Source organism: Castor canadensis, chromosome 11 (genome assembly GCF_047511655.1).
Source record: "Castor canadensis chromosome 11, mCasCan1.hap1v2, whole genome shotgun sequence".
Lineage (NCBI taxonomy): Eukaryota > Metazoa > Chordata > Mammalia > Rodentia > Castoridae > Castor > Castor canadensis.
The window spans coordinates 81003445-81018459 of NC_133396.1; the positions used below are offsets into that span (position 1 = coordinate 81003445).

A 15015-nucleotide genomic window follows, 5' to 3' on the forward strand; every position below is an offset into this window, starting at 1 on the left:
AGAGTCCATTGGCAGGGCTGCTCTGTTTGCCTGACTGGGGTGCCGTCTGTCCCTCCTTTGCAGCAAGTGACTATCGGAGGGCCACATCCATCATCAAGAGAGAGACAGGTGGAGGGGGTTCTGAAGGCACCCAGATGCGTGTGTGCAAATCCACTTCCCCCATTAGACTGGCTAATTGACCACAGACAATCCAAATCTCCACACCTCACTTTTCCCTCGTTAAACAAACTTCTCTAAAAGCTAACACTTATTGGCTCCTCTTAATGAGTGCTAAGCACTTTTGTGTGCAATACCTCATTTGATACTGGTAATGACCCAATGCAGTAAGTCCTGGTTTTATTTCCATTGTACAGATGAGGAGACTCAGGCTTTAAAATGTTAAGCTACTTTTCCAAGATCACACAGGATTCAAACCCAGGTTGTCTGGCTCCAGAACTTCTGCCTTCTTAACAGGGTTGATGTAAAGATTAAGTGAGTTAACACAGGAAAACTGAATGCTGAGAACTTGGCCTGAATGAAGTCCTTGCTATGTGGCAGTGATGATGCTGACAAGGAAGAGGATGGAATTGTGGAATCAGGGAAATGATTGACTAAGAGCTGTGTCTGATGCGAGCAGGTCTAAGTTTTGATGGAGCACAGAACAGAATGCTGACTCTCCTTGGGAAAGTTCGTCAGATTCAAGCCCCTTCCTCTGCAGATGATGCTGAGGTGAATGTGTTGTCCAAGATCATACAGTTCATTATGTTCCTGTCTTCCCACCCAGACCTGGGCTGCTTCTGCCTCTGGTGAGCCTGACAGGCTTTAGCACCCTGCCTCTCCGAAGCTGCCAGGCACTGCGGAGTTGACGAAGAATTCACCACCTGTTACTTAAAATTCCCATCCATGGAGTCAGTCTTGGTGGCCTGCAGTGTAATTCATCCAAACTCTGCAGCCTATGCCCATCTTTATTTCTTCAACTTTCAGACATGCTTCCACCTTCCCCAGTGACATTTTTTGTTTTCTCTCCACCCACTTGTTGCTGTCATTCCTAGAAATGCTGCCATCCATGGCGTTCCTCGTGGTCACTTTGTCTTGCCATAAACAGGGCTTCTTTCCCTCTACTTCAGTGATCACTGGCTCAGGCAGTGATAGGCCCCCACCAACATGCAGATTTGAGACTGCTCACCGATACACACACACACACACACACACACACACACACACACACACAGATGCTTTCTAGAAACTGTGATAATAGCAAGTTATTTACTTCTCTAAGCTGTGTTTTCCTCTCCTTTCAAATGGTGAGAACATCAGAACCTATGCTATCGATTTGTCATGAGAAGCACGTGCCACAAGGTTCACAAAGCATTTGGTGTGGTGCCCAAAGTAAGTGCTCAATAAATGCTTGCTTTTTTTTTTTTTTTTTTCTTTTGGTGGTGGTACTAGGGTTTGAACTCTGGCCTCACACTTACTAGGCAAGTGCTCTACTACTTGAGCCACTCCATCAGCCTCAACTTTTTTTTTTTTAAATGAGTACTCTCCACCTTCCCTTCTTCTTTGTTCCGACTTTCAGTTGCTAAACCCTTGCTGCTTTCCAGGCTCAAGCTCACTCACCAACCTGGGTCGGGGGGGGCCTCTCTTTGAATGATTTGTGCACCCCTGTATTAATGTCCTTGCTCTCTTTTTGGTGCATGGTAACCTGTCTCAGAAAACAGAACCTGGATTTCACAATTGTTTATTGTTTCCTGTCACATTTGTATTCATTTTTTTCAAAGTAGCTGTTTCCAAGCCTTCCTACTTTCTTTTTTTTTTTTTTTTCATTTTTCTTTTATTATTCATATGTGCATACAAGGCTTGGTTTATTTCTCCCCCCTGCCCCCACCCCCTCCCTTACCACCCACTCCACCCCCTCCCGCTCCCCCCCTCAATACCCAGCAGAAACTATTTTGCCCTTATCTCTAATTTTGTTGTAGAGAGAGTATAAGCAATAATAGCCTTCCTACTTTCTTATGTGTCTCCACTATATAAATAAATATTAATTATTTACAATTATTTCTTAATTAATTAGAGTACATTAATTAATGTACTAATTAATCTAATGTTACATTAGAGTAGCCTGTACATTCTAGGAGGTGGTGACTTTATATAATTTATTTGTGCCATAGCTCAAAACCTAGCATGTAGGTACAGCTCACCTTTCCAGCAACCTAATCTCAAATTTACAAAGATAATGAAGGCTGTCAGATTTGATGCATCTCAAGGATGTCTTTTCCCTGACCATTTTTCTCTGTCTTCACCCGTCACTCTCTTCACTCTTGTCCTTAAGGAAGACAAATTCTTCCACCTCTTGGTTCCTCTCTAAAATTCCCCTTATTTCTGAATACCATTGTTTTGCTCTTTGATCTCACTTTCCTTGTTCTTTCCCTCTGCTTGCAAACACCTCTGGAAAGATCCTGCTTTGGATTCATGTGGGTCTGGTTGGGAACCCTGGCTCCAGCATTGTAGAAATAAATTGAGCTGGGATTTTGTAAAATCCTGAGCAAAAAGCATGGCATAGAATAAATACATAAAAGCCCCTTACGAAACCCAAAATAAAACCATGCCTTCCATAGGCTCTAGCACTTTCCAAGTCTAGTGTCAGACAGGAACTCCTTCAGTTTTCACCTAAAATGAGAAACTTCCCTGCCTTCACACAGTCTTTGCTCTTTCTCACCATCATAATTCTGTGCTCAGGCCTATTCTGCCTTTTTAGGGGATGTTGGGTTTTTTTCAGTTAATATCTTTCTGTCTTTTAAGTTCAATTCCTCTTGCTCAACAAGTCTTTTCTGATCAGATGAACATTTAAGCATAGTTAAAGCTATCTTGAAAACAAACAATGAAAGTCCCTTCTGACCTTAAGTTTCCTTCTAGTGATGCTGTCTAAACTCTACTTCCTTCTCTGCCAAATCTCTTGCAAGAGACATCTGAATGAACTGTTTCCACTTCCTTTCCTCTCATTTACCACTGTGCTTACTATGGTATGGCCAGGGCCCCTCACACCACGGACATGATTCCTGCCCACACGGCTGACTCAAATGGCCCTTCTCAGACCCTATCCACCTTGACGTCTGGGTAGCTTTGGACACAGTGTCTGCTTCTTTCTTCTCATAGTGTCCTCTTCCCTGGTGTTTTGTAGTGTTGGGCTCTTTCACAGGTCTTTTGATGTACATTTATCCTAAAAGTATACCCAATAATTTTTAGCTATTTTATTATTATTGCTAAATCCCAGTCTTTCTAAACTATTTGTTTCTCAAATCCACTTTCTTAATTCTTACCTTCATCATGTGGTCCCCTCTTTCTGAAATTCTCTTCTCTATCTTCCCCTTCCTTTTTTTGTTTAGCTTCCTTCTCCTCAACTTCCCTTCCCAGCTTCGAAGCCTCTTCCTCCAGCAGGTCTTCCTTCCCTCCTCAGAGGTGCTCCTCTGGGTCCTTTCATAGCATTCTGTATTTTCTCTATCATATAACTTATCAAACTATGTTGCAATTGCTGTAATTATGGTTTCTTGGCTTATACTGACCTCTGATAGCAAGTCCTATGTATGAGACCATGCTGTGCCTACTCTCAGCACTTAGCAGAATGCCTGGGTAATGAACTAATGAAAGCAGTAATGTTGCCACATTGGATTAGGAGTTATTATTTATTAATTATTATTTTTTTGTGGTACTAGCGTTTGAACTCAGGGCTCCACACTTGCTAGACAGGTGCTCTATCTCTTTAGCCATTCCACCAGCCCAGTATATCATATCTTAAAATTACTAATACTGTGCGTTACTAGTTGAGATCAGATAAACTGCTCTCTCGGCATCCTCCTCCTCTTCCTTTGCAACTGGGAAGAAGGAAAGCCAGCTTCCCGAGGGCACTGTGCAAATTATCTCATCTCATCCACACAAAGACCACCAAAGCTAGAACTTGGATTAAAAGAGACAATGCTTGCACCTATCTAGCTGGGGGCCAGATGGAGTTTCCTTAGCATGGTTGTCTTTATTAAAACTGTGCAGGAAGGCAGAAGTTTAATTTTCTTTCCTTATCTCTAACTACATTTAACTTGCTGTCAAGCATCTGTTTTTGTTTGGTAAAAAACAAAACAAAATCTAATCTGAACAGCAAACTTGAATGTTCCCATTCAAAGAATTTAGTTTCTTCTGGCTTAAAAACAACAACAGGCTCTTCTGAGTCACTCTTAGCTCCTTCTCTAGAACAATGCAGTCTTGGAGGGTCCTCCTTCCTTCCCTCTCCTCCCCACTCCAATGGAAAGTACATGGAGAAGGAAGTAAGTCCTATGTGATTTTGCTTGTTTGTGGCATCTTAAAGAGCTGACTTCATAGGTGAGAGTAGGAGGGTTGTAACCAGAGGCTGGGGAGGATGAGGAGGGAGAGATCAGGAAAGGTTAGTCAAGGGGTACAGTTCAATATGAGCAAAAATTTCTGGGGAGCTATTGCACCATAGGCCGGTTCTACACAATAATATTGTATTGTGCATTTTAAAAAGCTCAGGGAAAAAAGGATTTTAAAGTTTACCATCAAGAAATGGTAAGTGCTTTGAGGAGTTTATTTTTAACCTGATTTAAACATTATACAATGTGTATATGTATCAAACATGTTACCTTGTTACTATGTCTAATTTATATACATATGTATATCATTTATTATATAGCAATTAAAAAATAACTTTACTTAAAAATATAACCCTTGGGAAAAAAGATGGAGGCAAGTGGGGAGGCTTCTGGCCTGTGGGCATTGGGTCCTCTGTGGGTCTGCTGCTGGTACCTGCTCTGAGTTCTCTTTTGCTAAATCAGCCCCTACATCCTTAGTTCCCAAGGGTGCTGGGTCTTAGTGGCTTCTTCAGCTTCAGTGGGTTTTGCATCCAACCTCTCCCTGTAGCCCTTGCCACAGGTGTTCCTCTGCAAACAGTGGTGATCTCCTGGCAGATGTGCTCACTATCAAATCCAAGTTTAGTCTGGAGCCTGTGGAAACTTCTAGATCTCCTCCATCAGGAATTGAAGGAGTAAGGTGTGGGAGGGGTGCCAAAGGACTGTCTCAGACTGCCAAACTTAAACCTCTCTGTAATTGAAAGCTCAGCACTGGTAGACCCCTGAAAATCCTTTTCTTTGTTGAGTCCCTGGCTCTTGCAATGAAAAGTGGTGGCTTTTATGATTATTCTTCTAGTGTGAAAATTAAAATACTTTTTTTTTGAGTCAGATGTGGTTGGTACATGCCTGTAGTCCCAGCACTGAGGAGGCTGAAGCAGGAGGATCACAGAGTCAAGTTCAGTCTAAGCTATATAGTAAGTTCCTGTCAGGACAAACAACAAACAAAGAAACAAGTGAACAAGCAAAACATTTATTTTGAAAGACAAAGACACATAATGACTTTTTATTAGGAGAAATAAAAGTGGCTCAGCAAAAGCACAAGCAAACATTTAAATACCTCAACACTGTGGCACCATAATCCACTGAACGGCCCTGGTCAGTGCATTGTCCTGGTGCATATCAGTGGCCTTCAAACATCTAGTTACAGTTCACCCCTCCCTCGTTCTCCTTTGTCGCTCCCTCCCCCTTCTTAGAGTAATCTGAACAGGTTCTAGAGTAATTTTTAACAGCACAGCTTTTCTTTGTTTTAGGTTATATTTGCCTTTCCCCAGAGGACACTTTCTAGAAAGTTATAGCGTCATTCAACTAGATGAGAGTGCTTTAAGGGTTAAAATAACTTATTTTAAAATAAAAACATTAACTGGAAGTGCAGGCTATAAATAAATATTATTTCCTTTCTGACTTGATGTGGTAACCCTGCTTATCTTGTGCTGACTGGAACCTCTGCTTGGCAGTACATCTGACATTGATTAATAAGGATAAAAGGGTATGTTAACTGTTGAATTAGTTGGTACAAAAATTATAGCCAATCTTAATTAAAGCGTATAATCTCATAGGCAAATCTCAAAGTAAAGAATGGAATAAAACATCAAAATACAGGGCCTGAAGGATTTTCTAAAAGAGGCAGAGGATGTCACCCATGCATCAGAATGACATTACTGACTGAATTTCCTGAGGTTGTTTACATCCAGATGGTTTTTTGATAGCAGTAGAGGGGTTACGCCAAGACGTCCACATTCCTCCCTGGTTTGTCCGGCCACAGATTGTGTGTTTTTTCAGGATGTGGAATTGGATTAGGGTAGGGAATGGATTACACCCATTATCTTCACCTAATGAGCAACCCAGGCTCACCAGTAGCCCAGGGGACAGCCACCTCTGTTTTAGGGAATAGAAGGTAACTACTGAGGGCTTATTAGAAGTTGAGTAGAAGAAATATGGCTGACCTATATTTGTAATTGCTATGACTTTTTAAACACTTTTTCCTGATATCACTATGTGCTTGGACAAGAAAAGTGGCTTGCTCTGAGGGTACCTGTGTGCCATTGATGGGGTGTGGAGGATCATTGGGCTCGGATGGTGGGAAACACTTATATTATTATTACTTTTCTCTTTCTTCTAATTTAAACTTCTTCCTATGCCTCTTCTTTTCCACCTCCCTCCACATTTGTAGATGGGGTGGCTGCCTTCCGTGCTTTCTTGAAGACAGAGTTCAGTGAGGAGAATCTGGAGTTCTGGCTGGCCTGTGAGGAGTTCAAGAAGACCAGGTCAACTGCAAAGCTTGTCTCCAAGGCCCACAGGATTTTCGAGGAATTTGTGGACGTGCAGGCCCCAAGGGAGGTGTGTTGACCCTGTCTATCATCTTGTGTGACCTCTGTTCAGGGCTTCTGGCTCACATTTCTCCTCAGGGGCCTTTGAATTGGGCACACTGAGGACTTCTTCTACTCCACTAAGCCTCACCTTTTGGTGAAAAGGGATTATTTTTAAGGAGCAGAAGCTCAGAGTTTCTTTGTGAAGCAGTTGTACTACTGCTTGAGCCATGACTTCAATCTGTTTTTGCTCTGGTTATTTTAGAGATTAGGGTTTTGAGACTATTTGCCTGAGCTGCCCTTGAACCTTGATCCTCCTGATCTCAGCCTCCTATGTTGCTAGGATTACAGATGCAACCAGAGTTTCTGTCAGAGGAGCACCACTGTCTATCTGTCTGTGTTGACAGGAGCTGTACTGCTACAGGAATTTTGCAAGAATAGATTTCACTGAGTTCATGTCTGTTTTCCTTTTAAAAGGCTGCATAGTTTAATGGAATAAACATCTGCTTTCTTCCAGTCTGAACCCCACTGCTAACTTGCTCAATCTCATTTTCCCCAATGGGAAAGGAAAGAGTACCACCTACCCTTCAGTGCTACTAATATTACCCATAAAGCCTTGACTCAGTATTTGCCGCTGCTCATTAATGATTATTTAGTTATTTGTGTTATCCTATGACAATTATGTATAATAAGGTGAATTTCTGTGTATTGGTGTTCTGAGTTGTAATACAGAATTTGACGGTTTAGCTGAAGAATGGTATTTGTTGTGGATGAGTTCAAGGTCACTGCAAACCTAGAGCTCTTCAGTTATGCCTCGTAATGCTCGTTGTGACAGGGATGTGCATTCTAACCAGGGTCTCTCTGTATGGAGTATTTGTTTCCTTAGTAGTTAAGGAAAGACAAGAGGACAAGCATACGGGGATGTGTGTTAACCCCTGCCTTTGGGTCTAAACCATTGCCTAATGTGAAGATCCTTGGTTCTGTGATTAACTTTCCATACTACTTTAGATAAGTTTCTCAGTCTCTCTTTTCTTTAGTATCCTCATTCATAAATTGAATCTAAGAATATTTGGTCTTTAGACCTTACAGGATTCCAAGGAATGAACTTCACCAAAGCAGTTTGAAAAGTGTAAATCACCTTGAAGATATAGAATGCTGTCATTAATGGTTATTACATAGCTAGGGCCAGATGTCAGGTGCTTTGGCCCTTGAGGGCCTGTGACTTTGCTCTATGTTTATGTCTCCAGGTAAACATTGACTTCCAGACCCGAGAAGCCACGAGGAAGAACATGCAGGAGCCATCCCTGACTTGCTTTGACCAAGCCCAGGGAAAAGTACACAGCCTCATGGAAAAAGACTCTTATCCCAGGTTCTTGAGGTCCAAAATGTACTTAGATTTGCTTTCCCAAAGCCAGAGGAGGCTCAGTTAGACCTCAGATGGGGACTCTTGGAAATCACTGGCTTTCCCCTCCCTTTGCTACCAAGACCATGTTCTAATGTAAAATGTCATAGGTGTTCAAAGGTGGTGGCATTTGGAGTGGGAGACTGGGGATGAGGAGGGAATGAAGGGCCATGCCAAAGTGTGATTCCAGCTGCCAGAGCTCAGACTGTCTTCAATTTACCCATGTCTGTGTTTTGGTTAGTGGTAGCACTGCCGCTGTCGCCCTTCTCTGGGCAGGCCAGAAATTTGCCCTCCATAATGCCTTGGGTTGTTTCCCCTGAGAAGGCAGATTTGCTGTGCTGGGTTAATTTGTAAATATTGCAAATGTAGTTTCCACCACCTCCATACCCTCCTCAGTTAGGATCCCTGACTCTCTACTTGTCCTTTTCCCCTGGGAGGAGTAGCAAGAACTTAAGCTCTCATTTGTGATTTGCTGTCACAGTGGAATGGCTAGCCCTGTGTGCTGGGACCTCAGAGCTTAGGAGATAGGTCTCTTGGGAACCCAGGTTTTTTGCACCCTTGGCAGGTGACCTCCGTGAGAGACGGCGGACTCCTAGAATCAGGAGTGTCTTCCATTTCCACTGGACCAGTGTCAGAGTCTGTGATCACTGCTCCTCTTAGCCTAGGAAATTCATGGAACTTCCTTACCCTTGCATTTCCAGAAAGGGTCTTGGGAGATTTCCTTCAAGGGGATTTCTAAGTGGAGTCATCATGAAGAAAGGTACAGCTTGCAAATCTTCCTCAGTTCTACCAAGAACTTTTACAGAAGCCGAATGACCAGGGAATGTAGCACCATAGACTTGTGCAATGGGCTCCATGTAACCCATCTGTTGCTTAGTGTATTCTCTGCCCTCACCTCCCTGTGACATCACTCATCATTGATCTCTTAGGATGAAAGATGGCTTGAAAAGGGAGGTGAATTCTCATAGCATGACAGCTCTCTTAGTGCCTAACACTTTCCCTGTCTCTCCACCTCCCCGGTTTCATGCAGGCCATGTAATTATGCTGGGGGAGAATAGGAACTTAGGCTGAAGCGCTCTTTCCAGTTTGCTTCTCAGGAGCGTGCTTTCTTAGAAAGGTCCCTCCTTGGCCATGAAGAAGCAGCTGCTTTCTTGGTCTCTGGACTTTGGGATTGAACCTGAAATAGGAAGATCACCGTGAACTTCTGGTTGTGGAGACCTTCCTAAAACAATTTCATGGTACCCTGCTCTTGGAAATGTGTCAGAGAACTCTTCCTTGAAGAATGCATGAAACAGCATGGAACCTTCTCTTAGTCACCTAGGAAAAAATTGACTTTGCTACAGAGCAGTGCCAAGGGGATGAATCCTTAGCACAGACACCAGAACGTGGAAGAAGAGCCTGGAAGATGCAGGTCTCCAAGTGGACAGAATCACGGAGAACATGGGGGAGGTACTGCTGGGATAATACACAATGAATGGACTTAGGTTCATTGCATATCTACAAACCTTTCAGCTTGACTGAATGGAACAGCACATGACTAGGTGGCTCTGGAGTGCAGGTGGTAGACAACTGGACTGAAGTACTCTTCTTTCGTGGGGTGCCGGTCTTTTTAGATTATGTTGGTAATCCAGGGTTTGCAATTTACCCATGTCTGTGTTTTGGTTACTGGAAGTAACTTGGAGAATTTCTTCCTCCCTTGGCTACAATCAGACAAAGGAAAGAAAGGCCCTTGAGTCTCATTAGGGTTAGTGCCCACTGCCTGCCATGGCACACTGTCATCTGTGAGCAGGGTTTGGCATGTCTGTGTGAACCTCAAAGAAAGAGAAAAACACCAGTTTTCTAGGCCTCACACTGAAAAGACCCATGGAAATTCATGTTTAGGAACTCCAAAGCCTCAAATGGTATTCCTAGTTAGATCAGATAGAATCCCTCTACCTGGTTAAAAAAAAAAGATTCTTAGCTAAAGCTGCCAGAATTAATGTAATGATTAAATTCTCTGACAGGGTATTTAAAAACTGTTTACACATGAACTGTTCATTTGCTACCAACTCTGCTGTTGAGTATGAGGTATGTATACATTGGAACTGCACAGTTATGGAACTATCCTAGGAGGGGCCCTTCCACCATCCCAAAAAGAAAGGTCTGAACAAAAGTGTTGGATGGCAACCTCATTTGGGGCCTAGAGTTCTTGCCAACTATTGGCAGAACAAAAGTTGCAGATGGTCGTGTCATGATGCCCTAGTGACTCCTTTCCTCAGTGGAAGATGTGAAGGACCAAATTTGGGCATCCTGAATTTTGCAGCTCAACAAGGGCATGTGGCATGTGTCTGTGTGTAGAGGAGTGTGATAACTCGGTTTATGGTACTCCTGTAGAGCATATGTATGCATATGTGCATGTGTGTGTGTGACAATTGTGAGCGCTGGACTATGATCTTCCCAGGGTGTGTGGCTTTCCTCACTCCCTATACCCTTTGATTCCCACAAAAGGCACAAAGCTCCCTCCTCTAATGCCTACTTTTAGGTACTTTGGTTGTGCCATGCCAGATTTTGGTCTGTGATGAAACAAAGAAAAATGTTTACAACATCTACAGCAATATCTAAGCATACCTCATCCTTGACCTTCCATTTCCCAGTCCTGCCCCTCTCCCATTTCCTCCTCCCTAAGCCTCACCCGTCTCACTAGGTCGACATCACAGATGCCACTTCCATTTAATGTCTTCCTTACTCCTCACCCTTGGCATGCACTGATGACTGCCTTCTGGACAGACTCAAGGCTAGCTTGGGCAGCAGGCTGGCAAAGCTGTGGCTTTGAAATCTGCTCTCAATCTCTGAGGGGCCTTTTGGTTCTACTGGAGTGCTAACCTGTTTGAGGGCAGGTGAGATTGGCTGTTGCCCTTGGTGGACTAAGTAGAACACAGTCATTGACACATTCACAGCCCCTGGCACCTCTGGGGCGAGTGAGGAGGGATCCTCTGAGGCAATATTTCTTATTAAGTTGAGCTTGCACAAGGATCACCTTGAAAGCCTGTTAATATGCTATTTCCCAGGTTCCGCAGTCAGAGATGGCAATAGACTTAGGGTGGGACCCAGAAGTCTCAATTTTTCCATAAGCCTCTGGGTGGGTGTAGACTTTGAACAAGGATGGTCTAAGACAGTGACTGTCTACCTTGCATGTTCATTAGACTTACCTGGGGAGCGTTAAAAACCTAATTGTCCAGGTCCTCCCCCAAAACAGCTAAATCAAAGCATGTTGGTTGGGACCCAGGTGGCAGTAGTCTTTAAGGCTCCAGAGGTGTTTCCGGTGTGCAGCTAGGTTAGGAAGCATTGGTCTAAGGACCGAGGAGGGACAGAACTGAGGGTAAAACACAGTTATGGGGCTGGGGGTGCTACGGCCCACCCAGATGCAAAAAGCACAATAACCAGGACACCTGCCCGATCTAGAGTTGGACTCCTAGCGTAGCTGTCACTGTACCCATTAATTCTGATTTGCTCCTTTGGGACCAGTGTCTGGCCTAAGCTACATACCCTGGTTGGCAGCAGGTGAACTGGGGTAGGGAGCATAAGGGACACTTGACCGAGAGATGCTTTGCCATGCTTTCTAAGTCTTGTTCACGTGCTTCCTCCAGGCTTACCTCATGGGCTATGTCCCCATTTGTTTGTTTTTATGTGCTCTTGTGTTTGGCCACTTTGTGTCAGACTGTGCCTCTGTACCAAAGGCCATCAACAGGGTAGTTAGAATTCAGGTAGTGAGTGAAGAGTCTGGTAGTGATAATAGTAGGCACATAACCACTTCCAAATTTCTCAGTGGAGGGTGTCACGTCCTAGGGAGTATCAAATCTGGAAGGCTTTTCCAAGACAACAGTGGGATTTGGTTCCTGCTCCAAAGCCCTCACCATTCCCTCTTTGGTCCTACTTTGGATGGGCAGCTGGGAAGCTGCTAGCTGGTTTTATTCTCTGGTGCTCTCCCCAGAACTTGCTGCTTCGATAAACCAAAGCTGCGAAAAGGTGTTCTGCCTAGGCTGAAGGGCCAGCCTCTGGGTGTGGCAGGCCCTGTGTGGCCTGGATCCACAAGGCCTGGACAACGGAGAAGGGAAGGCATGAGCCTCATGTGCAGGAAAGCTGGGGGAGGGTGGGTATAGGGAAGACTGAAGAGAAAGGAGTGGGGCAGGAAAGACAAGCTGCTAGCATGGTGTCTGCTCCTCCATGTCCCAGAAGGAAAGGTGACGATGGACACATTCAGAAGCAAATGGTCTCACATCAACAGGAGTGTCTAGAACTCTGCCTATCCTATGTGTGCCCACCTCAGCCTTGAGGAATTATGGATTCCCATTCTCCGCCTTCAATCTGCCAAGTGTCTGCATCTTTAAATCCGCTTTCCTCTGGTTACAACAAAAGAAGTGACAGTGTCACGCCTGGCACTGAGAACTTGTGCCACCATGCCACTTGGTGTGAGACTGTGAAGAAGAAACCAAAAGCAGAGATGTCTTCCTGTGCCTCTGGCCTCTTAGGACTCCACTAGATGCTGATGCTATGGGCCGTGGTGGGAGACTTCAGGAGGGGCCAGTGGCCTTCCCAGGGTTCCTCTCAATAAACTGTTCCTTTCTTGGTTATTACTCCCTTTTGGTCCTTCTGCTCCTTCCTCTGTCAGGTGTGGAAAGGTGGCTGGGCTCCAGGTGCGCTCTGATCACGGTTGTAGTGTTAGCTGAGGCTCTAGCGAGTACAACAGATTCATAGCAGCTCATCTGCCATATAAGCTGCTTGGCTGACAGAACCCTCATTGAGTTGTTTCATTACCATATAAAGTGGAATAATATCACTCACCTTCACTATAAATAAGGCTGTGAAAACATAATAAACAGAACCTGAACAAGCTGCCCTTTGCTCTCTGCCCACATTTCTGGCTGGCTGACTCTTTATGAGGAAACTCTTCCCAGAACACGTGGACTCCTGAGGGGAGCATGTGACCTCACCCTGCAGAGGCTGGCACGGGGCTGGCCACCAGGAAAAGCAGGGGCGTGGGTGGAAATGGGATGCGGCTGGTCTGGGGATGAGCCTGGGGGTGGAGAGTGGCTTTGGGTTATGAGAGTGGCTTTGAAACTGTGAAGTGCTATACAAATGCCAGGTGGTATTTTTATTTGTACCACCTACTGCTTGAAAACGTAAGAGAGAAAAGGCTGGGGAGGTTTGTCTATTTGTTCAGCTGGAGCAATTTAAAAATGCAGTGGGTTGATCTTGCTCATGGCTCTACCTTACTTTATGCAATTGATGTGACCCTGAAAAGTGTGGATTAGTCATCAAATCTTTGACTGTCCCTGGTGCTCAAATCCCATGGAAGCAATACAGGGAGAATAAGGCCATAGTATTTGAAGGCAAAACTCATTCCTTAGGTGGAGCAATAAGATAGGCATGTACAAAACATTAACAATCTAAATAATTTAAAATGCTCTAGAGAAGGTACTCTCTTTTTAAAGGAAACCTGACTTTTCTTCAAAGGTGAATCCTTTGATTTAAGTGAAAAAAGTTTTGTTATGCAAATGATTGGCTCCAAATTCCAATTTTTAGAGCAGGCATCAAGTGGTGGCAGATGGGGCTGCCATAGACAGAGGGGCCACCATGGGGAAACCATGTGACTGGTTTTTCTTTTCCCCAACTATGTTCTTCTATTTCTTTTATTTCTAATGCCACCTTGGGTCTCTGACCCCCTGATCCCCAAGAAAGAGGGGAGGGTGCAGGAGGAGAGGTGAAGGAGCTGGGGGTTCACACTGGTGTGGATACTATCTGGGATAGACTGTAGGCTCTCTGGGCTGGGAAACTCTGGTAAACCCTTCCTAGTTCACTGGACCCTGTCTCTCAAGAGTCCACTCTCCAGCAACCCCAGTGAGGGTGAATGGCTCCCACACTGATTTTTCCTGGACAGCTCCCCAGTTTCTCTCTGTTGGAGTTTGTCTGCCCGTGTAATGCACCGTCTTGACCCCCACACCAGTCTTCTCTCAAGAGGCCTGCAGTTGGCCATGGGGAGCAATTAGGCCTCATTTACTTTTGGAATTATTGTTATTTTGTGGTGGTAATAGGGTTGGAACTCAGGGCTTCACACTTGCTAGGCAGGCGCTCTATTGCTTGAGTCATGACTCTCGCCCTGTTTGCTCTGGTTATTTTTGAGATGGGGGTCTCACTCTTGTGCCCAGGTCAGCCTGGACAGAGGTCCTCCTGTTTTAAGCTTCCTGCCATACCTGGGATGACAGACAGGGGCCATCATCTATTGAGACGGAATCTTGTGAATTTTTTTTTTTTTTTTTGCCAGCTCTGGCTTGGAACCATGATCCTTCCAATCTCAGCTTCCCACGTAGCTTGGGATGACAGGTGTGTGCCAATAAGTCCAGTTATTGGTTGAGATGGAATCTTGCAAACTTTTTGCCTGGGCTGGCCTGGAACCATGATCCTCCCAATCTCAACTTCACAAACAGCCTAGGATTACAGACCTGAGCCACAGCACCCACTTGCCTCTAGAATTACAAGGCAGCAATTATTGCCCTTTGCTTAGTACCCTGGGGCTACCAACTGGCCCACTGCCCCCATTGTTGATTTTCCAGGCTGGGACCAGGCACCTATCACCTGGTTCTTAGGCATCGGGGGCACATGTCGGCTCTCCAAGGGACCATGGACCTGTGCCATCTGGGAGTGAGGTGAGAGACAGGCACTCTGCCCTTCTCCTACAGGGACTAGGTTGGACCACAGTTCATGGACAGCTCTTTTCACAAATTCTCTCCAGCTCTGGTCTTTTCCTCTGTGAGACAGGTTTTCTAGTGTCCTCTCTCTGGCTCTCCACGCCCTCCTTACAGCATTTGCTTGGTGTCTGAGCTTTCTCTCTTAGGCTCTGGATAGAAAGCGCTTGCACATGTAAGACACTGAGTGGCAC

The 15015-nt window shown here is 44.7% G+C and overlaps 1 protein-coding gene across 10 annotated transcripts in view; it reads left to right on the forward strand.

The window, feature by feature from the left end:
- Rgs8 (regulator of G protein signaling 8) overlaps window positions 1-12993 on the forward strand; it is a 64049-nt gene extending 51056 nt beyond the window's left edge. For all 10 annotated transcript variants that reach the window (XM_074047295.1, XM_074047290.1, XM_074047286.1 and 7 more), the window contains 2 exons: window positions 6562-6728; window positions 7945-12993. In XM_074047295.1, the coding sequence (XP_073903396.1) occupies window positions 6562-6728; window positions 7945-8127 (350 nt within the window). In that variant the 3' untranslated portion in view covers window positions 8128-12993. The remainder of the gene's footprint in view (window positions 1-6561; window positions 6729-7944) is intronic.
- Window positions 12994-15015: the final 2022 nt, after the last annotated feature.